Raw genomic sequence first — 22,910 nt, 5'->3', positions numbered from 1 at the left:
GGATATTGCAATGAATAACTTCTTTTCAGTGTTAGGCAATTTTTTGAAGGTAATTCAATATGTTCTAACTTCAATTTCAGCAGCATGATTCGTTTATTGCCCGCAACGACGAGAAGAAAAAGACAGAGACAGATGGATTCTATCACGTGATAAGTATAGATAAGTATGCAATAAATAATTCAGAACTTTATGAACTTCTCTTGTGCGTGACATCTAAGAATTTTCATTCTAACCAGTAAAGGAAAAGAAATTTATTAACATGTAAAAATTAAAAACATTACAACGTATATATGAATGGCAGAGCTCAAAATTTCAGTTCTAAAGGGACTAATACCAAACTAAAAGGTTTGCTCGCCACTATTTTCACGAAAAAATGTGAACAATTTTTTAAACACGAACAGATGCAGTATAAAGAACTTTTTAATGACCAAAATTAACATAGCATGTAGAAACTGAGGCTTAAATCTTAGTGTACGTTATGCGGTGTATTTTGCGACATTGGCGATGTTCGGGAGGGCAATTAAGTTTGCAATCTGCAGTTATATTTAGGGAGATTCGGTGGGTTATTGCTTTTTAGCCATTTTGCATTTCTTTTTTTCAATTTGTGGTATGATTTTACGGTTGATAATTCGTGAGGGTGAATATGTAAGCTTAAAGATGCATTACTGACTTGTATAATTTTTCAATATTTGAAATTCAGGAATGCTTGTCTTTTATTGGTTTACGCATTTCTGATTTTTTTACATACTTGTTTCCATGTTATGTTTATGCATTTACCATTTTCAGGATACGACATTCTATGTTTTTACCTACGCCAACTCCTGGACACAATCGTAAAAACGTCATTTCAGGCATTGGCAACAGTTTGACGACAAGCGTCAACGCGTCATTTCGGCGTTGGCGACATTTTTCAAAATCGCGCAACCCTGTAACGTATACTAGTATTTTACCTGACTTAAAAATGGAAACATATAAAATATAATTACAATAATTGCCTAAAATAAGATTGCCATAAGGTTTTAACATCATATACATAGATATTAAAAGTTTTTGAAATAAGAAAACATCTGAAATATTTCGACGCTTTTAACACCTCGTGATTCTATAGCTATGTCTCTTGGCACTAAAATACTAATATTATCTATCGATTGCTGCCTTTGCGTCAAAATCTGTTAAGTCTCAGACCCTGGTATTCTAGAGAAAATTCTGTTACATTAGCGTCAAAATTCAATTACACAAGAGTTAAACTCTATTGCACTGTTACACTAAAGTCAAATTCCGTTACTTTAGAATCAAATTATGTTACGCCAGCTTTTTGGTCGCTAATAGTGAGCTGGCTAATGATAATTTATCGCTTTGCATATGGTAAATGCAATGGAAACACGTAAACATCATATTATAGAAAAAAAACGAAATAAAAATAAATATCAAGTATGAATGAAAGAAAGTTAGATTTTTCTTCACGACTTCGAATGAAATCGCTTAAAGCCACCCCAATAACCTAACTGCAAATTCAAGTGTGCTGTACAGCAGGAAAAGTAGACCGCAGTATGAAAACAGGCCAAACAATCTTTTCTTGGGATCTGAAATGAAACAGGAAAAATTTTATAGTATCAAAGAATAAAACATAGCTGTATATCTTGATAAACCTACTCATATGATTGAAGAATTTAATACAAAGGCTCGTTATATGGAATTTTCGTGATTTCGAAAGAAAAATTTTTTCAGCTATATTTGCAGAGAAACATCAAGTCAACTTTTAAGTCCCATTTAAATAGCATTTCCATATAGCATTGAAACTATCACGCCGGAGCTTGTCTGCCCTTAATATATAACTTTCCATTTTTCATTAATAGTTAACAACACACGATGATTTGAAGTAGAATATCACCCGCGGAATGATTTTGCTATTGATATTTCGTACGAGGACACCATTTTATGTATCCTCAATTTCATTCCTGAATTCTTCAGTTTTAATCTCGTTAGATTTTGCAAGAAAAACTTTCATATTTTTTTTATTAATTCAGTAGCCTTTTTATCTAATATAAAACGAAGTAGTACTTTAATTAAATTTTATAGTGTGTAAGCGTCAAATTAAGTCCCAAATTATAAGTTTAATGAAAAATTAAAAAATAATATAGAATATTAAAAAATATATATATATTTGTCAAAGTATAAAATAAACATTATTTAATGGGACAAAAAAGTTTCGCTGATTTTGATTAATTTCTTAATACTGTTATTTTTTTTCGAAGTTTCGATTTCGATGTTATTTTATTTCATAAACGTCGTTGAACAGCCGACCCAATTTTTCGGGTTTACGACTACTAATGTTGAACTCCGCAGCTTTGTAATTTTGAAATCAATCCAGAAGACAAGGGAACTCCTGGATGAAGTAGTAGGACAAATTCGTCTTCGTGGATGACTTTTTAATTAAATTAGCACGTAATAGCGTTACATGGAAAGGAAAACCACGAAAACCTCCTACGGTTAGCCTGACGGCAAGGTGACTTCAACCCATGATCTGTCTACCACTGAGGATATTTTACGTCAGCACTGTGGTCGGTGCAAGCTGGATACAGGATTCGTATCGATCAGTCATTGCTGGGATTCGAACTTGTTTCACCTCATTAGACGGCGAACGGTCTATCCCCTGAGCCACCACGCCTCTGGATTTCGATGTTGTAAGGAACCGTATTGTGCCTTTGAAATTACATTCAATACATTACAATTATAATTTTTAAATAAAACAATAATAATCTCAAATTTGCTTGATTACTTTGAACGTTTTCATTAATTTTATTATTGTATCAGAGAAGTAAAGGTCCATAAGTGATTATTAAGAAAGTCTCTAACTTATAAAAATATTTATACAGTGTAGGTTTTAAATTCTCCTGCGATTTTTTAAAGCTAAATTGAAGAACTAAATATCTTTAAACGTTATAAATCCCATTTTATATTTTAAAGCAAATATCTCATTTCATAAATTGGTTTTGTCCAGTCTATGGGAGTAAAATGAGACCGCTGATATGTAACAGTTAAGAAACTGATCTAATTAAGCCTTGGTGCAGAAAACAGTTCACGCCAAATAATACACAAAAAAAAATCTTCCTACCTCCAGTACTATAACCAATGGAATAGACAAGCCTTCCAAGTAAATACACAAGGCCAGCAATAGCGCAATAGAACTGAAATAAAAAATTAAAAATTAGAACCCATTAACTATAAAATTAGCATTCTCTAATTATAAAAGGAGCAATATAAATTTATCAGCAAAGAGTGTAAGAGTAGGTAAAGAGCGTTTTAATTTTGAGGGAAAGATTAAAATTATTCTTGAAATACATAAATTGTGATGAAAATCAATAATTATAGTTCTTTATTTTTCGCATAGTTTATGATTATGAGTTATACTTCTTGTAAGTGCTGTTTCAAATTGAAATTCGATTACCAATAATCGTTATTAATTATTTAAAATTTTGCATATTTTAGTAATTCTGAAATTTTTTTAAAACATTTTATATATATTACTAATTTATAATATTAATAAACTTATAAAGAAGTTTTTACATAATTGAGTTTAATACTTAGCATTAATTAGCTATTAAAACTTAGGTGGGCAACTTTAATGTGTAAAATTCTTTTTAATATATTCCTTTAAAGTGTACTTACATCTTTATTCTAAATACATAACTATTTGTTTATCAACAGTGTTATCATACGACTTTAATAATTAAATAAAAATAAAATAATTTATAATTAAATAAAACGAAAGAAAATTATGAACTTTTCGAATTATTGTTTGGAAAGTTTAGTAGCAAATTTCAAGCCAAATTATTAAAATTACTAAAAGGAACTCTCTACGATAAAGTAAATTTAGTCTCAAACACATACGTTGCTTAACTACCGCGGTGAAAAAAAATCGTATAGTTAGTGAAAATTCGAAGTTGCCTAGTAACGGTGCTTTCACTATTTTAAAATAATTTAAGGCCACTTGCCAATTCAGCAAGCCTGCTTGGTGAAACCAAGCGTATTTAAAGCAGAGGGTGCCACTAAAAACAAGATTATTTGTTTTTTAGTGGCACCATCTGTGGCTAAGATCATGACTTTAGCCATAACCACGTCAGAACTCGTTTATAAGACGGACCCAATCATAGGTCCACATATGGTAATTTTGACCTCAACCAGAGAACGATCAATTTCCAATTCAGTACCCTCAGAGATATGATTTTTTTAATTGGGAACATGGAGGACTTTGCGACCCGACAAATTTAATGCACACCATTCCCCATTTACTACATGGAGATTGTGCTCACGACCTCTTGGACATGGGCCCAAAGCCCTACCAACCAGGTTATCCCAGCCAAGAATAATGTTTCTTTGTTAAACGAACATAAGACTGGGGACAGCTTTGTAAAATACAGTAGTAATAATTATAAAAAACACTTCGATACTAACTCTACGTTAACAATATTTCTTCAAGCTGTAAATGTTTTGGATTATTTTATAATTCTGATCGGCAAAATTCGGATAGACCAAAATGATAGGAGGAAGTAAATAACTTCTTTCTAATTTTAATACCAGTAATTTTGAAACTTTTCTATAGGATATCAATATTTATGTGGGGTTTTCGAGGAATGAACAGTTTTTTTTATGATTGAAATTTTTAATGATAAAATTGAAATTAATTTACATGTGTGATGAAATATTTATGAAAAATGTGAACGATTGAAATTTTGAATAATAAAATTGAAATTAATTTACATGTATGATGAAATATGAAATATTTATGAAAAATATGAGCCGTCTGCCCCGTTTTCGCAAGTATAAGCCCCGGCAGGGCTATGAAGTTAATTCTTCCAGCAACAAACGAAAACTGTTTCTTTCGATTAAAAAGGAATGGTGGTGGAGCGGGGGAAGTTGTGGTGCTGGAATGATGGCGGCAGAAGGAGGAATGAAAGGCAGTTCTTTTCCTCATTCTTCATTTATATAAAAATGCGTTTTTTTAATTATAGCGATATTAAAAAAATGATGGAAGCTATCAATTTTTTACGCTCATTTTAATCTATCCAAATTTTGAATGGATAGAAATGGCACAATTTCTAAAAGCACGATCTTTGAAATCGTGCGAACAGCGTTCAAAAAAAGGTGTAAAATAATGGGTTGGCTTTATTAGATTAGGAGAAATAGCGCATAATAATTATAAGAACTTCTGCGAAATTTTTTCTCAAAACAAAGCAATAAAAATAAGCGATTTATGGTATTGAGTTAGCAATTTAAAACTATACACTTGTCAATTTATCGATTTTCTTAAAATTTATTTCATGACAGTTTAAACTGGTGAAAACTTAATCGGATAATGGGAAAAGATTCATAATAGCACAAAACAATGATATTTATATAAAAAAAATCTAAAAGCAGACAAATGTATACTATTTAAATACCTTTCAAGACAAGATTACAGAATTGTAGAGTAGATTGCTATTTGCTTGTCAAATTTTGTCATTTTTTACCCATTGGAAAAATATGTGTTGTTTTGGGTTTGATGGCGTGCGCACCTTATTTGCACGTCATCACACTCTTCAACCGCATTCAAGAGTAATTAGTAAATAGTGCGCATGCGTTGCTATGGCGATCGCTGCTGTTTGATAATATTTTTAGAATTCTTTTTTTCACTTTTAATTTTGTTATGCATTAAGTTGGTGAGTTTTTTTCTTTTCATTTTCACCAGCAGGCATTATTAATGTATTTAAATAATAATAATTTAAAGTATTTTTATTATTAACTAATAATTACTGTCTTTACTGTGATTTTAATATAAATATGAATACTGAAGAAGGAAGGTGACTTCTTGAAATACGGATATAGGTAGGATTTGAAAACCAATCCGACGACAAACATCAATCGAGACAGTTTTTGCAACACATGATTCGAAATGTTGTGGAGTTTATCAGAGTTAACCCCCCAAAAAAGAACAAATATCATTTGAAAGATGGGTAACCAGTGATCGTAATAAATCAATCAAAATTTTTTCTCCTTTATTTTTATTTATTCATTTTTATTTATTTTCATTTTTAAATAGGATATAAAATATCGCAAACTTTATATCTTAAATTCTAATTAGACAGTTTTGTGTTTACATGTATCGGAAGATAATGCCAAATTGAGGAAAATCAACTCTCAGTTTATTTGTAAAAATTAAATGAAGAGGATTAAAATTACCTTTAGAATTTTTCATATGTCTTAAAATCCATGTCTAAAAATTTCGTTACGAAATAAATTTAAAAAAAAACCCTACGTTTTTGTTTATGATTTCAAAATTTATTATTCTAAATAAATTTTATTTAAAGAATAATTAAATAATGTAACATTATCAGAAAAATAAATACTTACAGGATGTGCTAGTCCACCACAAAACAGTAGCCCCAAAAAGGTAGGAAAACTTTCAAGACTAAAACGAAGTTAAAATTAGTACTATTATTGAAATAAATAGTTATTTTAACAGAATTGAATGAAATATGCATGTTGTTTAGCAATCCCCGCTCTTGATTGCATTTTTAGAATCATTAAATAATGTTAAAATAAATAAACACACTGGCAGTTCACAATATTTAACTGAGAAAAAAAAACGATATTGAAATCTTGCGAACTAGGAAACTGGGACTAAAAAGAATCGTTTGAAGAGGAAATTGAGAAGAGTTGATTATTAAAAAACATCTTCAAATTTCATCGATGTTCTTGAAACTTTTCATATCGTCTTCTATCACGCGATTCGATATAAAAAGTAAACGAATTTTTTATAAAATTAATGCTGGATGAATAATTAAAAAAAAAAAAAAAAAAAAATAGTGCGTGGCAGAGCTCGAAAAAACTTAGAAATTTTACCCGTCCCCGAGGACGGCTTGTCCAATAATGTACCCGTCCTCCTTTGAAACTAACCCGTCGCTTCTAAATAAATAAAAATATTATTTTTTCTTATTTATAACAAACATTTATATATATTAGACAATGAATTAGTAGCTACTAGGATTACATTATACAGTAATAAAAGAAATTCTAGATTACTAATAGTAAAACCTAGTATTTCTTTTGTGAAATAATTTATTTCTTTTATGAAATAATTTAAATGACAAAGGTCAAGTTATCTGGAATGTCAATTTATCCGAGGGTACTGCGTTTTTTAAATGAATCAAATATGACGTTTGCCAGTTCCACAATCAAGCCTATGATTTACAGAGGTTTCTACACAGAAATCTGAAAGGGGTTTTCCATTTAGGTGGATGTTAATAATTGCGTTTAACGCTTACGTAATGTGTTTCTTTGTTAGTTCATTGCTGAAAAGTCCCTTTCAACTGCTGCAGTACTCCCAGACGGAAAAAACATCAATCCACCATGCGCTGCTGTACGGGATTCTAGAATTGCTGTACGGAATTTCTATTGCTGTACGGGATTTCTAGAATAGAGGGTCATTTTAGAAGTGAGGCGCTAGACTCTTGTAAGATAACAAAAATTGAAAGTGTATCACGAACATTGACGGGAAAATGGCCGTCCGCGCGGACGTCTGATTCGAGAAATTCGTTGTCCGCCGGAAATTTTTGACCGCCGAGGACGGGCGGACGGGTGGTTTTTCGAGCCCTGGTGCGTGGAGTTAAACTTCGCAACCTGCGACGTTAATTGTAGAAGAATCAGCAGTCGTAGAAGGATCACTAGTTCTATTCAACGACTCTTTTTCCTGCTCCGCTCGCTTCCGTGCTCTGTAATCACGGTAATATTGTGCATTTTTCCCTCGTGGACCTCTTGAACCAGTGGAAGTGCTTGTGGTTGCCTCATCGTCTCGCCCTGGAAAATGTATTTGTATTAATAATGTATGTGAATGCGTCATAATGTAATTTCAAAAGAGAAAACCTAACAATCAATTGATATTCACAAGAGACGTACCTTGACATAACCTTAAATCCGTCGCATTGTCCGTGCGATTGTTTTCACTCATTTTTTACAATTGTTATACACTAAGTTTGAAAATGAAAAATACTACCCTATTAAATTATATGTGTATCAAAACAAACTAAAAAAATATTTATAGAAAAACAATACTTATTTATGACTTTTATTATTTTTATGCTAGTGAGAACCAAAACAATATGGAAATGAATGAGGGAAAACTGAATCCTACCACGTGATTTCCAGGCAATTAAAAATGTAGAGTTAAACGTTTAACGCAACCTTGTTGGAAGTCGCATAAGAAGTATAACTTCAAAAAAAAAATTACTAAAGTTACCTTTTGCGCGAATGTCTCCATTAGAAACTCGCCATACTTAGCGTCAGATTTCAAGGCTTAGCTATTCGCGTGCTCCTCTTAAGTACCTCGAATCATGAAATGAATTCCTTTGCTGTTTCAAATCATGAAATCCAATCTTACGTACCTCAAGCAATGAAAATTGCATTTTGCAGTAAGTAAAAATCTATAGTTAAAAGTTACTTACAGTGTAAATATTTTTTCAAAGAAAATGAATTAAAATAATTTATTACCGGGTTGTATGTGTTTGTACTATTTACACTCTTTGTAAATACAATAGGGGACTAAAATTTACGCGATTTCTACACTCTTTCAATTTTCCTCGTCTCTGTTACCATGGCTTCGGTAAATCTTGTTTTTCCTTCCCTTTCTAACTTCTGAATGAAACGTATTACCGTGAAGAAAAAGAAAAATTGGGGAAAGAGATTCAAAGAAAATTATTCGAAATAATTGAGTATACAGTTGTATTTGTTTGTACTATTTACAATGTTTGTAAATAGGATAGACGCCTCAAAGTCAAACGATTTCTACACTCTCCTCATCCTCCCCTCTCAGCTACCAAGGGTTCGGCAAATCTTACTTTTCTTCCACAGCAGTATATTTGAACTTTTTACTAAAACGCACTACCATGAAGAAAAGGAAAGAATCGCTGAAACTGTGGAAACGGAGAGGGGAAAGGTGTAGAGAGAGGAGAAATTGCACAACCTCGAGCCGCCTACTCTATTTACTAAGAGTGTAATGTAGTTAATACACTTCTTTAAATATTTTTAATTCAAAATTGATAAAAAAAATGTTTCTTACTAATTTCCATGCACTCTCTGCATGCAGTTAAACTTCATATTTGTGTCACTGTACATTGTTGGATACTGAAAAATGTCAAAATTACTCATTAAGGAATTTTCAAAAGTGTAATAAAACTAAGTAGAAATAGCCTATGTCAGTGTTTCCCAAACTTATGACTTTTGTGCACCCTTTCTAAATTTTTTGTAACTCTAATAAGAAAATGAATGTATTTTTTACTATAAAAAAAAATTGCGCAAAAGTTAAAAATCGCAACTGGCTGTTGACACCACTAATTATTAATTGTTAACTCAATAAAAAATAGTCAATAGAAAAATACATAATCGTAAATTTTCATGGCTAGCTTTGTTTTAAAATAATTTTTTTTTGAAATTTTCGTTTGTTGCAAGATATTTTGCATAAGAACGCTTACCCCCGCTAAACTGTTCCCGTACCTCTGGGGTTTCGCGTACCACACTTTGGGAAACACTGGCCTATATGAACGGAATAATTCACTAAAAAACATCGCTATGATATTCTTAATCGTGGTAATTTTATCATTCTTGTTGTTTTCAGTAAAAAATATTATTTTTAAATTAATAATAAGTAATTTTTAAGAAAATTGTAGCCGAAATTCGACCTTTGAGAAATTTTTTTTAAAAAAATGATAGGATTAATATGGAGTTAAAAAATTAACTAATAGTATAATGGATTTCATATATTTATACAGGATTCGTACGCACGAGTAAAAAATTAATAACTGAATCAATTCTGTTATAAAGAAGCTGAACATTTTTTAATATCAAAATAAAAATTCATATCTATATGGTACTTACTTAGAGAAAATATAATATTCTGAGAGCTACAAACATAATATAAAAATATTTATATTAATGTTGCTAACACTTTTTAATTTTTTCCAGGTGTGCATGAACTCTGCTTTATTGACATTAAAACAGGGCCGGATTAACCTATAGGCACACTAGGCACGTGCCTAGGGCCTACGAAAAACTTGGGAGAAAAAAATTTAAAAAAAAAATCAAATGTAGTGGAATCAGAAAAACAGTTTTGTTTTTCTGATTCCACTACGTTTGATTTTTTTTTTCTTTTCACGATAAATTTCGCTCTCAATAAATTCTTTTTATTCATAAATTTTATCATTAGGTTTTTTTTTTTTTTTTTTTTTTTTTTTTTTTTTTTTTTTTTAAATTCCGTTGATCTTGCCTTGTTCCGGGTTTTAATATTTATGCTAGTGCCTTTTTTAACTATCGTTTCGGTTCGATAATTTTCAAGTGTTTTGATTTAGATTAATAAGTTTTCCTTTTATTTTATTGTTTCCCCCCCCCCCGTTTAATTAGGTATGAAATATATTGCGTTATTTAATCATTGGTTTTGTTTATATAAGTTAATTTAGGAATTGTAATTATTTTTAAAAAATAAATATGAGAATTTTGTATTTTTTAAGCTTGTTTTTCTTGTCTAAACTTGTAAATTTTTTTATTCTTTTAAATGTTATATTTCTACCATTTTTTTTTTTCTCTTTAAAGTTAGGAGTACCTTTCTTTTTTCTCTTACTTTATGCATTACACTTGTCGGTATTGCAGATAAAGTTCGATAAACAAATTCGTAAATTAAAATCCATATTAATAAAAATGTAAAAAAAAAAATATGCAAGAAAATTTTAGCATATATTTTGAAAAGAGGGGAGGAGTGGGGGAAGGAGGGGAGGGCCCAAAAACGGCTATGCCTAGGGTCTACGAAAGGTATAATCCGGCTTTGTGCCTAGGGCCTACGAAAGGTATAATCCGGCTCTGCATTAAAATGTTTTATTTCTAAAAAAGTTAATTCTAATGAGTTTTGTTTATTGAGCCTGAATGAACAATATAATCCAACAACTTTTTACTCACTTCGATTTTATACGTTTTTCTTGCCCTGAAGACAACAGCTCCAAGAGCCCAGGAAAATAACATTGAAAGAACACCAACAATAATGACGTATCCATAGTCCTGACTGAGAACAATCATCGCCGTCATTTCACCCGCTAGATATTAAGAAACAAATTATTACTATTTGACAAGTATCGAATTAATACAAACACTGAGTTCAGTTTTCGCTCAGTCAATGTTAAAAAAATATATATATTTATACATAAGCTTGCAAACGCAGTATCGGAAAATTTCAATTAACACGGATTAAGTAGGTATGTCTTTAGAATACACAGTTTTTATCCCTTTGTCACAGATGAGACACAGATGAGACTGAGTTCAGTTTTCGCTCAGTCAATGTTAAAAAAAATATATATATTTATACATAAGCTTGCAAACGCAGTATCGGAAAATTTCAATTAACACGGATTAAGGTATGCCTTTAGAATACACAGTTTTTATCCCTTTGTCACAGATGAGACAACGGTTTACTTTTCCATATTAACGTTCTAATTACAAGTAAAAATATATTTCGGAATCCTTTAATTATAAGAAACAGTCTAATAGTTACTAACAAAAATCTGTATATTTGTATGTATGTTATATTTGTATGTATATACATCTGTATGTTGTCAACTTTTGCATATTTATGTTCGAATTACAAGTAAAAATATATTTCGGACTTTTTTAATTATAAGAAACAGTTTAATAGTTACTAACAAAAATCTGTATATTTGTATATCAGTATGTTGTCAACTTTTCTATATTTAAGTTCTAATTAAAGTAAAAATATATTTCGGAATTTTTTAATTATAAGAAACAGTCTAATAGCTACTAGCAAAAATCTGTATATTTGTACGTATGTTGTATTCGTATGCATATATATCTGTATGTTGTCATCTCTTCTATACTTATTTTCTACTTACAAGTAAAAATATATTTCGGAATTTTTTAATTATAAGAAACAGTCATAAGATACTAGCAAAAATCTGTATATTTGTACGTATGTTGTATTTGTATGCATATATATCTGTATGTTGTCATCTCTTCTATATTTATTTTCTACTTACAAGTAAAAATATATTTCGGAATTTTTTAATTATAAGAAACAGTCATAAGATACTAGCAAAAATCTGTATATTTGTACGTATGTTGTATTTGTATGCATATATATCTGTATGTTGTCATCTCTTCTATATTTATTTTCTACTTACAAGTAAAAATATATTTCGGAATTTTTTAATTATAAGAAACAGTCATAAGATACTAGCAAAAATCTGTATATTTGTACGTATGTTGTATTTGTATGCATATATATCTGTATGTTGTCATCTCTTCTATATTTATTTTCTACTTACAAGTAAAAATATATTTCGGAATTTTTTAATTATAAGAAACAGTCATAAGATACTAGCAAAAATCTGTATATTTGTACGTATGTTGTATTTGTATGCATATATATCTGTATGTTGTCATCTCTTCTATATTTATTTTCTACTTACAAGTAAAAATATATTTCGGAATTTTTTAATTATAAGAAACAGTCATAAGATACTAGCAAAAATCTGTATATTTGTACGTATGTTGTATTTGTATGCATATATATCTGTATGTTGTCATCTCTTCTATATTTATTTTCTACTTACAAGTAAAAATATATTTCGGAATTTTTTAATTATAAGAAACAGTCATAAGATACTAGCAAAAATCTGTATATTTGTACGTATGTTGTATTTGTATGCATATATATCTGTATGTTGTCATCTCTTCTATATTTATTTTCTACTCACAAGTAAAAATATATTTCGGAATTTTTTAATGATAAGAAACAGTCTAATAGTTACAAGCAAAAATCTGAGAGATTATCGGAATTATTTTTGTACTAAAAATATTGAAACCAAAAAGAAAAAAAAAGCAGATTGGAAAAAAAAATTTTTTTTTTAATTCATATTCAAATTCTTTTCATTAATTGTTTTTTTAAATTAAATAAAATTTCAATAATGAATAACTATTACTCTTAGATATAAATAACTGTAAATTTGAAAAATTATTATTTGAAGGTGAGCTGTGTTTGGGAGATTTTATCTTTAACGCAGAAAAAGACACCAGTGTTTTATGTTGTATTTCATAACCATAAATTATTAAAATGCTAAATATAGTATTTTTCATTTAATTTGTCCTAAATTAATACAAGATAATGAAAAAAAAATTATTTCGAGATAATTGAAAACGTGTTTAATACTGTAGAAATGGAAAATATTTGCGATCGCAACGCTCGAATACGCCATTGGGGGAGAAGAGAGACTTTATATATTGACCCTCCTCCCTTCAGTTTTATGGGAATGTACCACAATGTTTTTCTCATCGATAATATTTTTCATATTTAATTGTCAAAAATATCTTTTAAAATTTCTATAACACTTTCTTTTAGAACTAGTTTAATTGAGTTTTCACGTCCTATGTAGTTGCCGAACTTAAAGTTTTTTAATTTATTTGAAAATCAGGACAGAAACTATTATGCTTCCTACCCTTATGACTATCCACGCGCTAATGGTGAAAACATGGCAAACAAGGATAGAGGTATTATTGGTATTCCAGGTATTCTTTGGCCAAGGGTGAAAATATACGAAGTTTTGCCATAGGTAGAGAGTACTACTCTGCCCCACTTGTAGCCCATTTCGATCGCCAATAAGGTGTTCTCGATTCACAATCATTAAAAAATTATTTCTTAGTATCTTCATTAAATAAGAAGCTGTTGTTAATAAGGTTTCAAATTTACCTGTGAATTTTTTAAAGGTCAATTGAAAGATAATAATGAACTTTAAAATTTATAAATCAAATTTTTTATTTTGAAGCAAATATCTAATTTTATAAATTAGCTTTGTCCAGCTATTTAATTAGAAATGAGGACAAAGCGTAGCTTCAACTATTATTTACTAACTTCAACCATTGTTCACATAGAGGGAGTTGTCCGAGAAGAAACACTGCTTTTGTTGTGACAGTTCAGTCTAATATAATGAGACACAGTCTCATATGTAATAGTTAATATACTGATCTAGAGACGGGGTGGCTCAGGGGATAAGAGCGTTCGCGTTCCAAAGAGGTGGATCGGGTTCGAATCCCAGCCATGGCTGGTCGGTACGAAATCCGCGTCCGGTTTGCACGAATCACAAAGCTGACATAAAATATCCTCAGTGGTAGACGGATTATGGGTTAGAGTCCCTTTGCCCTCAGGCTAACCGTGAGAGGTCTTCCTCTCCATGTAACGCAAATGCGGGTTAGTTCCATCAAAAAGTCCTCTACGGAGGCAAATTTCACTAAATGCTTGATCTCACTAAATGCTTGATGCTTGATCTCTCTTGTCTTCTGGATTGGGTTCAAAATTACAAGGGTACGAAGTTGAACATCAACCCAACCCAAAACACGTCGTAAACCCAAAATTGGGTCGGCTGTTCAACGATCTTTATAACATAAAATATGCTGATCTAAGAGCTGTGATGGCTCACTCAGGGGATAGAGCATTCGCCTTCCAATGAGGTGAACTGGGTCCGAATTCTTTGTCCGGCTTGCACCGACCACTTATACTTCAAGTTCTTCTATTTTTTTCTGATAAATAACAGGTACAATCTGTAGCCGAACGGGCTGAGCTATTAATCTCATAACCGGCTTAATGGCAGTTCGAATCTCAGTGTTGCCACCACAATATTTTTGAATCGTGGTGGCTCAAGAGATAGAGGGCTCGCCTCCCTTTGAGATGACCCGGGATCAATCCCAGCAATAGCTGGCTGATTTGAGTTCCACACCCGGTTCGCACCGACCACAGTGCTGACGTAAAATATCCTCGGTGGGAGACGGATCATGATTTAGAGTCCTCTTGCCGTCAGTCTAACCTTGGGAGGTTTTTCGCTCCATGTAACGCGAATGCGATTTAGTTCCATCAAAAAGTCCTCCACGGAGGCAAATTTCTCCCTATACTTGATCCAGGAGTTCCCTTGTCTTCCACATTGGGTTCAAAATTACATGTTACGGAGTTACACATAAGTAGTCGTTAACCAAAAAGTTGGATCGGCTGTTCAACAACGGTTATAAAATAAAATATATTGACCTAGTTATAAGCCTGGTTTAGAGAGTTCAGCTTTCAACTAGAAATCTTGACAAGATCTTGACTAGAAAGCTGACATACAAATTCTAACCTCTTTATGATCGCTATAATCAGAATTTGTCTCCAAATAAAATTAATGATCAACCGAAATTACGACAAGCTAAGTGTTCAAATTTCGATTGGTAACACTTTGCCTGATAGTTAAACAAGGCTGAAGTTCAAAGTGTCAAAGTTTCATTTCTAAAATGTTGCAAGCAAAATTTAGATAAATTTCTGCACTCATCGACATTTTAAAACTTTTATTGCAGAGTGGTTCGGTGTAGAATGGTGCAATGAATAAAAAGGCCATATTTATTGACAATCGAATTTAATAATTATAAACAATAAAAACAAACAATAAAAACTTATCGATATTTGTTAGGTTTCCCAATAAGCCTTTCATTCTAATCTGTTGTCTGCTATCAAGTAATACATATTAATAATTATTATGCCAAACTACAGAGCCTACTGTTGGTTATGCGGAAATTCGTAGAAACCTTTTGTAGAAAAACAAAACAATAAATACAGGACTTAAAAAGAAGAAGAAAGAAAACTATATAAAATAAATTTTTAAAAAAATAGTCTTCTATTTTTTTTTTTTTAAACAAAAAATGTAAGGCGCATCACGCACGTAAAAGATTTCTATCACCATGCCACTTTTGGCGTATTGCGGCATATCTAGAGAATTCATCAAGAGAAACAAAAAGTTTTCGAACACAATTATAAACTTGTTTATCTAAAGATAATTATAAGGATAAAGATCCTAATAAAAATCCTTTTTCACAATTATATATTACTTTTTAGAATTTAATTTATTAATAATAATTGAATTGTTTGGTACGCAAATTTTTATAGCAATTTGATCTGCGTAATTTTAAATGACAAAATCTGAAATTTAAAGGAAATCGATCGAATAGTTCTTGAGAAATAAAAATACAACATCCTTGAGATGGCGAAATAATTGAAATTAGGGTAGAAACGACAAACTTATGACCGCTTTTCTATCTACTGGGACCATATTTTCAAAATTGCGGCTACCTCCCATGTGTTGAAGGTCAAGAATACAAATCCGTTTTAAAAAGTGCATGTTTATCCAGAGAGGATACATTTTTGTGATCTATACGTTTTTGAAGATATGTTTATCTTCTTCTTTTGATTAATTAGCAGATTTCAGGTAAAGGCCACTAGCTATTAAGATTGTGTAAAAATACTTGAAAATTTGATCATTTAAACAAAAGTTATTAAGGTGCTTGCTTTTTTTACTTTTCGCACTGTACGTACACGAAATCTAAAACCAACATCTTTAATATAAAATTATACATGAACGAGTTTAAGCTTATTCGGAATTTTATCTGGTTGTTTTGCAATTTCTATTTACTCTGTAAATGAACAGAACAAAAGTGGTTTAATAATACTTAAGTAAGTGACCACCCTGCTAATAACATGTAGGACCACCTTTAGCCCTCGAAACTGCTAGCACCCGCCGTGGCATTGATTCCACAAGATGCTGATAGGTAGTCTGAGGTATTTGGTACCAAGCGCTCCCCAACTGGACCTGCAATTCCCTCACATTGCGAGGGGGTAGCGTGGCAGCACGAATTTGGTTTTCCAAGTAGGACCACAAATGCTCTATTGGATTGAGGTCAGGTGAATTTGGGGGGCAAGACATGACTTAAAAGTTACTGGAATGTTCCTCGACGATTCGACCCTTATGACATGGTGCATTATCCTGTTGGTAAACACCATCCCCCGCAGGAAAAACTGTTGCCATGAATGGGTGAACCTGGTCTGCAACTATGTCCAAGTAATTTACAGATGTCAGGAATTGTTCTATGAGGATTATGGGTTCAAATGTGCCCCATGAAAATTGTTCCTGGGCGTGAAACCATGAAAACCTGGGCGAGCCCATTGTTACAGATGGTGGGTGGTCATAATGTAATGGCTCTTCGGTCTATATTTTTAAAAGGACATTTGTAGTCTATTTGTTGTCGAAATGTACAAGTTTAAAAACGTTATATATAACAGGGAGTCACGCAAATGTTGCGACAAAGTTCTGGGGGAGTTAGGGCACATCAACAGAATTAAAACTGCATGGGAACCCATATTCGGAAATGTCATCATGCGCGGCTAGGGGCTCTTACAGTTTATAACAGGACAGCATATGACATTTCTGGGCGTAGGCTTCTATGCAATTTTTTTCCTGATGATGTCCCCATAACTGCCCTAGATAACATTTATGCAACCCCTTGCTTTATATAATGTTTTTAAATTTGGCATTTGTTTTTTTTTAATGGCATTTTGATAAAAAAAAAAGCCATTAGAAAAGCTGTAGCTGTGAAAGGAAAACAGATAGTAAATTTGAAATCAGAGATACGAAAATATCTAAGATCTGCCAGAAAAATCACACACAAAAGGAAAAAAAAATGTGTAATTCATCTATAATTATACTTAAAAATGAAATATAAATATAAATTTTCAAATTGCTCTTGCGACAGCAATTTATTTAGAGGAAACTTTTTCTTTTATTCCTCATGAAATTATTAAGAAAAATGATAAACAATCTTTTGTAATGAAACAATAAAATTTTTTTATCATTTCGCGATATTATATAAAATTCAACTTTTTCTTCTTTAAATAATTTCGTGACCTTCTGGCATCTTCGTATATTTCTAATTTTAGAATGTTATTTTAGTTATATAGATTCAAAATAATGCTGAGTGTTAATAAAAGCTTTGCTATATAAAGAGTAAACTCGAAGCGATTATGAAAATCGCTGTTAGAAATAATTTAATAAGGAGGAAAAAATAAAATGGAAGAGTAGTAGAGTTCAATTATTTTGCTGTAGTAAATGCTTTTCCTCATTTTATTTTCCTATTTATTTTAATAGCTTTACTGAGTTTTAGTTATGAGGAACTATAGTTTTTAGCAACAGTATTTCGCTGTGGTTATGAAAAACGTTGTTAAGAGAATAATAAATAAAAAGGAAAAAAATAGAATAGAAAATAGTTGAATTAAATAATTTTGTTATAGTAAGTGATTTTCCTCATTTTATTTTCCTATTTATTTTAATAGCTTTACTGAGTTTTAGTTATGAGGAACTATAGTTTTTAGCAACAGTATTTCGCTGTGGTTATGAAAATCGTTGTTAAAAGAATAATTAACAAAAAGGAAAAAAAATAGAATGGAAAATAGTTGAATTAAATAGTTTTGTTGTAGTAAATGCTTTTCCTCATTTTATTTTCCTATTTATTTTAATAGCTTTACTGAGTTTGAGTTACGAGGAACTATAGTTTTTAGCAACAGTATTTTGTTGTGGTTATGCAAATCGCTGTTAAACTAATAATAAATAAAAAGGAAAAAAATAGAATGGAAAATAGTTGAATTAAATAATTTTGTTGTAGTAAGTGATTTTCCTCATTTTATTTTCCTATTTATTTTAATAGCTTTACTGAGTTTTAGTTAAGAGGAACTATAGTTTTTAGCAACAGTATTTTGTTGTGGTTATGCAAATCGCTGTTAAACTAATAATAAATAAAAAGGAAAAAAATAGAATGGAAAATAGTTGAATTAAATAATTTTGTTGTAGTAAGTGATTTTCCTCATTTTATTTTCCTATTTATTTTAATAGCTTTACTGAGTTTTAGTTAAGAGGAACTATAGTTTTTAGCAACAGTATTTCGTTGTGATTATGCAAATCGATGTTAAACTAATAATAAATAAAAAGGAAAAAAATAGAATGGAAAATAGTTGAATTAAATAATTTTGTTGTAGTAAATGATTTTCCTCATTTTATTTTCCTATTTATTTTTAAAGCTTTACTGAGTTTTAGTTATGAGGAACTATAATATTAGCAACAGTATTTCGTTGTGGTTATGAAAATCGCTGCTAAAATAATAATAAATAAAAAGGAAAAAAATAGAATGGAAAATAGTTGAATTAAATTATTTTGTTATAGTAAGTGATTTTCCTCATTTTATATTCCTATTTATTTTAATAGCTTTACTGAGTTTTAGTTATGAGGAACTATAATATTAGCAACAGTATTTCGTTGTGGTAATGAAAATCGCTGTTAAAATAATAATAAATAAAAAGGAAAAAATAGAATGGAAAATAGTTGAATTAAATAATTTTGTTATAGTAAGTGATTTTCCTATTTATTTTAATAGCTTTACTGAGTTTTAGTTAAGAGGAACTATAGTTTTTAGCAACAGTATTTTGTTGTGGTTATGCAAATCGCTGTTAAAATAATAATAAATTAAAAGGCAAAAAATATAATGGAAAATAGTTGAATTAAATAATTTTGTTGTAGTAAGTGATTTTCCTCATTTTATTTTCCTATTTATTTTAATAGCTTTACTGAGTTTTAGTTAAGAGGAACTATAGTTTTTAGCAACAGTATTTTGTTGTGATTATGCAAATCGATGTTAAACTAATAATAAATAAAAAGGAAAAAAATAGAATGGAAAATAGTTGAATTAAATAATTTTGTTGTAGTAAATGATTTTCCTCATTTTATTTTCCTATTTATTTTTAAAGCTTTACTGAGTTTTAGTTATGAGGAACTATAATATTAGCAACAGTATTTCGTTGTGGTTATGAAAATCGCTGCTAAAATAATAATAAATAAAAAGGAAAAAAATAGAATGGAAAATAGTTGAATTAAATTATTTTGTTATAGTAAGTGATTTTCCTCATTTTATATTCCTATTTATTTTAATAGCTTTACTGAGTTTTAGTTATGAGGAACTATAATATTAGCAACAGTATTTCGTTGTGGTAATGAAAATCGCTGTTAAAATAATAATAAATAAAAAGGAAAAAATAGAATGGAAAATAGTTGAATTAAATAATTTTGTTGTAGTAAATGCTTTTCCTCATTTTATTTTCCTATTTATTTTAATAGCTTTACTGAGGAACTATAGTTTTTAGCAACAGTATTTCGCTGTGGTTTTTGAAAATCGTTGTTAAGAGAATAATAAATAAAAAGGAAAAAAAAATAAAATGAAAAATATTTGAATTAAATAATTTTGTTGTAGTAAGTGATTTTCCTATTTATTTTAATAGCTTTACTGAGTTTTAGTTATGAGGAACTATAGTTTTTAGCAACAGTATTTCGCTGTGGTTATGAAAATCGCTGTTAAAATAATAATAAATTAAAAGGCAAAAAATATAATGGAAAATAGTTGAATTAAATAATTTTGTTGTAGTAAATGATTTTCCTCATTTTATTTTCCGATTTATTTTAATAGCTTCACTGAGTTTTAGTAATGGGGGACTATAGTTTTTAGCTACAGTATTTCGTTGTGATTATGAAATCACAGCTAAAAGAATAAAAATAAAATGAAAAACTATCAAGTTAAATTATTTTGCTTTAGTAAAGGCTTTTCCTCATTTTATATTCATATTTATTTTAATAGCTTTACTGAGTTTTAGCTATGAAGAACTATATTATTTTGCATCAGTATTCCGCAGTGATTATGAAAATCGCCATCAAAAGAATGAAATATTAAAGTGGAAAAGTAGTGAGAGTTAAATTACTTTGCTGTAGTAAATGCTATTCCTCACTTTATTTCCATATTTATTTTAATAGTTTTACTGATTTTTAGTTATGATTAGAAACTAGTTTTAATAACAAAATTTCATAATTTTAAATGGAAAAGTAACAGATATAAATGATAAAGTTTTACTGATCGTGAAATCCTATCTTCAAAACATTGTACAATCATTCAGTGTAGTCATATTTAGAAGGGTTTTACATTAACTCATTTTTGGCTAAGTCGTAGTGCTTAAACAATATTATTTTTTATATTAACTAGTGAAATTCACTGAAAATTTTTTAAAATTAAATTCTATTTGGAAACAAATTTTATAAGAAAATGTCGAAAAATATGGAATGCAATGCAGAAATTTATCTGAAAGACTGAAAAACTTTTCTTCGGATAATAGTAGAATTAAAAATAACTTACTTTGGTTTTGTGTGAATTTAATGTTATCCATCTTGAAAACTTTAAAGATAAGTTTGAATCAACAAAATTTTTAAAAAAAAAATAGGAATTCAAAACTTAGAACATGTCAATATACGCTTGAATCCGTTATTCTCCAATTCAAACGATAAATTTGGCTTTCATTCCTATTCTGTTCTGTGTCAGTTCAGCTGGTTTTTCACTTTCAGTGCTCTGCAACCTTCACTTAGAAGCGAAGTGGTGAAGGACATGACATAAAACCTGTAATTCTTAATTACATAACATAAATAATAGAGATGCAAAAAAACTTTGTGTTCTATCATTATACGTAAACATTAATACTTTTTATATCATTTCTTTTACGTTAGTTTGTAACTGTTGTCTTTGACACGGAATAGTCACGGGTATTTGTGCGGTCATGGAAATATAATATCGCGCTCATTTTTTTTTTTTAACGTGAACGGGTTATGTGACATTTTTAAAAAAAGGCTTAATTATAACTTTCTAATGTTTCTATATATTCTAAAAATGATTTTCCGAAATTTAATAAAATACCATTTAACATTCATTTTAATTGTCTTTAATATAATTTAAACTTATTTACCCTCATGGACGATTAATTCTCTCAAAAGTTCTGAGCTTATTTATTCTCATAAAATGGTAGAATAATTCCCACAAAAGTTCTGTGCTCATATATTTTCAAAAAACGGTCTAATAATTCTCTTAAAAAAATTCACTTTATTCTCACAAAATGGTCGAATAATTCCCACAAAAGCTCCTTATACTCATAAAACGCTCACAAATGCTGAGCCTCTTTACTTGCACAAAATGGTAGAATATTTCTCACTAAAATATGGAGCTCTTTTACTCTCACAAAATGATTGAATAATTCTCACTGAAGTATTGAGCTACTATTTCATCACAAAATGGTCGAATAATTCTCACAGAAGTGTATGATTGTCTTAACAGCATTATATTAAATTTGAAGTTTATTTGGTTTTTATAGTAAATACTGGATCATGAATATTTTAATGTATTTATGTAAGAGAAAAAACTGCCATTTCCTGATCAGAGAGAACGTTACACATTTGATATGGAAAATTAACTTAGGAATGGAGAATAAAACTGACTTTTGCATCGGGAGAATAATCAATTTTCAACACCACGTCATCAATTTTTCTACACCAAATGAAATTACTATCATTCCACTCTTTGAAAGAAAACTTAAAAATTTTTGCACGTTTTATTTAATACTTATTTCTAGATTAGATGTAATTATTTAACATATATTAGTTAAGTTGGTGACATTTTAGAACATGTTAATAGGGGTTATTCTGAGAAAACATCCTAGTTGGATTCAGATATCCTATTAATTGAATTTCTTTTAGATAAAATTTTGTATTTGAAAATAAGCTTGGAATTCATTTTAAATTATTATTTTACTATATTAGATTATTCGTGTTTACAACTTGTTTGAATTGAATAAATAAAATATTAATAACAAAATATTTCAATGTTAAAGTTTTTTAAAAAAAAATGATTTATATTTTTTTTGCGTGAAGTAAAATTGAAATAAATGGGAAAGGTCAAAATAAAAATTTTCAATCTTAAAATTACAAAAGAAAGGAAAAAAAAAAAAAACGCGATTGCTATAATTGCGTTTTAAAACAAATTCTACAAAATTCCTGAAAACGAATTCCATAGAATTTGTTTTCTAGCAGACACTTCTTCAGTTTGCAGTTCTTAACACAAGAGAAAAAAATTATTTCTGATATAAACAAACATTTTCCTCAATCAACACACAATAT

General features: G+C 29.8%; 1 protein-coding gene across 1 annotated transcript; it reads right to left on the bottom strand.

Annotated features, from left to right (window-relative positions):
* Positions 1–237: 237 nt before the first annotated feature.
* LOC107442012 (glutathione S-transferase 3, mitochondrial) lies at positions 238–21,443 on the bottom strand. The gene is made up of 6 exons (XM_087168271.1): positions 21,106–21,443; positions 10,981–11,114; positions 9,095–9,159; positions 6,391–6,448; positions 3,116–3,188; positions 238–1,583 (listed from the first exon to the last, which is right to left on the bottom strand). The coding sequence occupies exons 1-6, from the start codon at positions 21,134–21,136 to the stop codon at positions 1,483–1,485; spliced, it is 462 nt and encodes a 153-aa protein (XP_087024397.1). The 5' UTR covers positions 21,137–21,443; the 3' UTR covers positions 238–1,482.
* Positions 21,444–22,910: the final 1,467 nt, after the last annotated feature.

This window comes from Parasteatoda tepidariorum, chromosome 7 (genome assembly GCF_982258835.1).
Source record: "Parasteatoda tepidariorum strain Cologne lab strain chromosome 7, Ptep-v5.0, whole genome shotgun sequence".
NCBI lineage: Eukaryota > Metazoa > Arthropoda > Arachnida > Araneae > Theridiidae > Parasteatoda > Parasteatoda tepidariorum.
The sequence above is the reverse complement of the archived record's forward strand: the minus strand, read 5'-3'. Positions and strand labels throughout refer to the sequence as shown.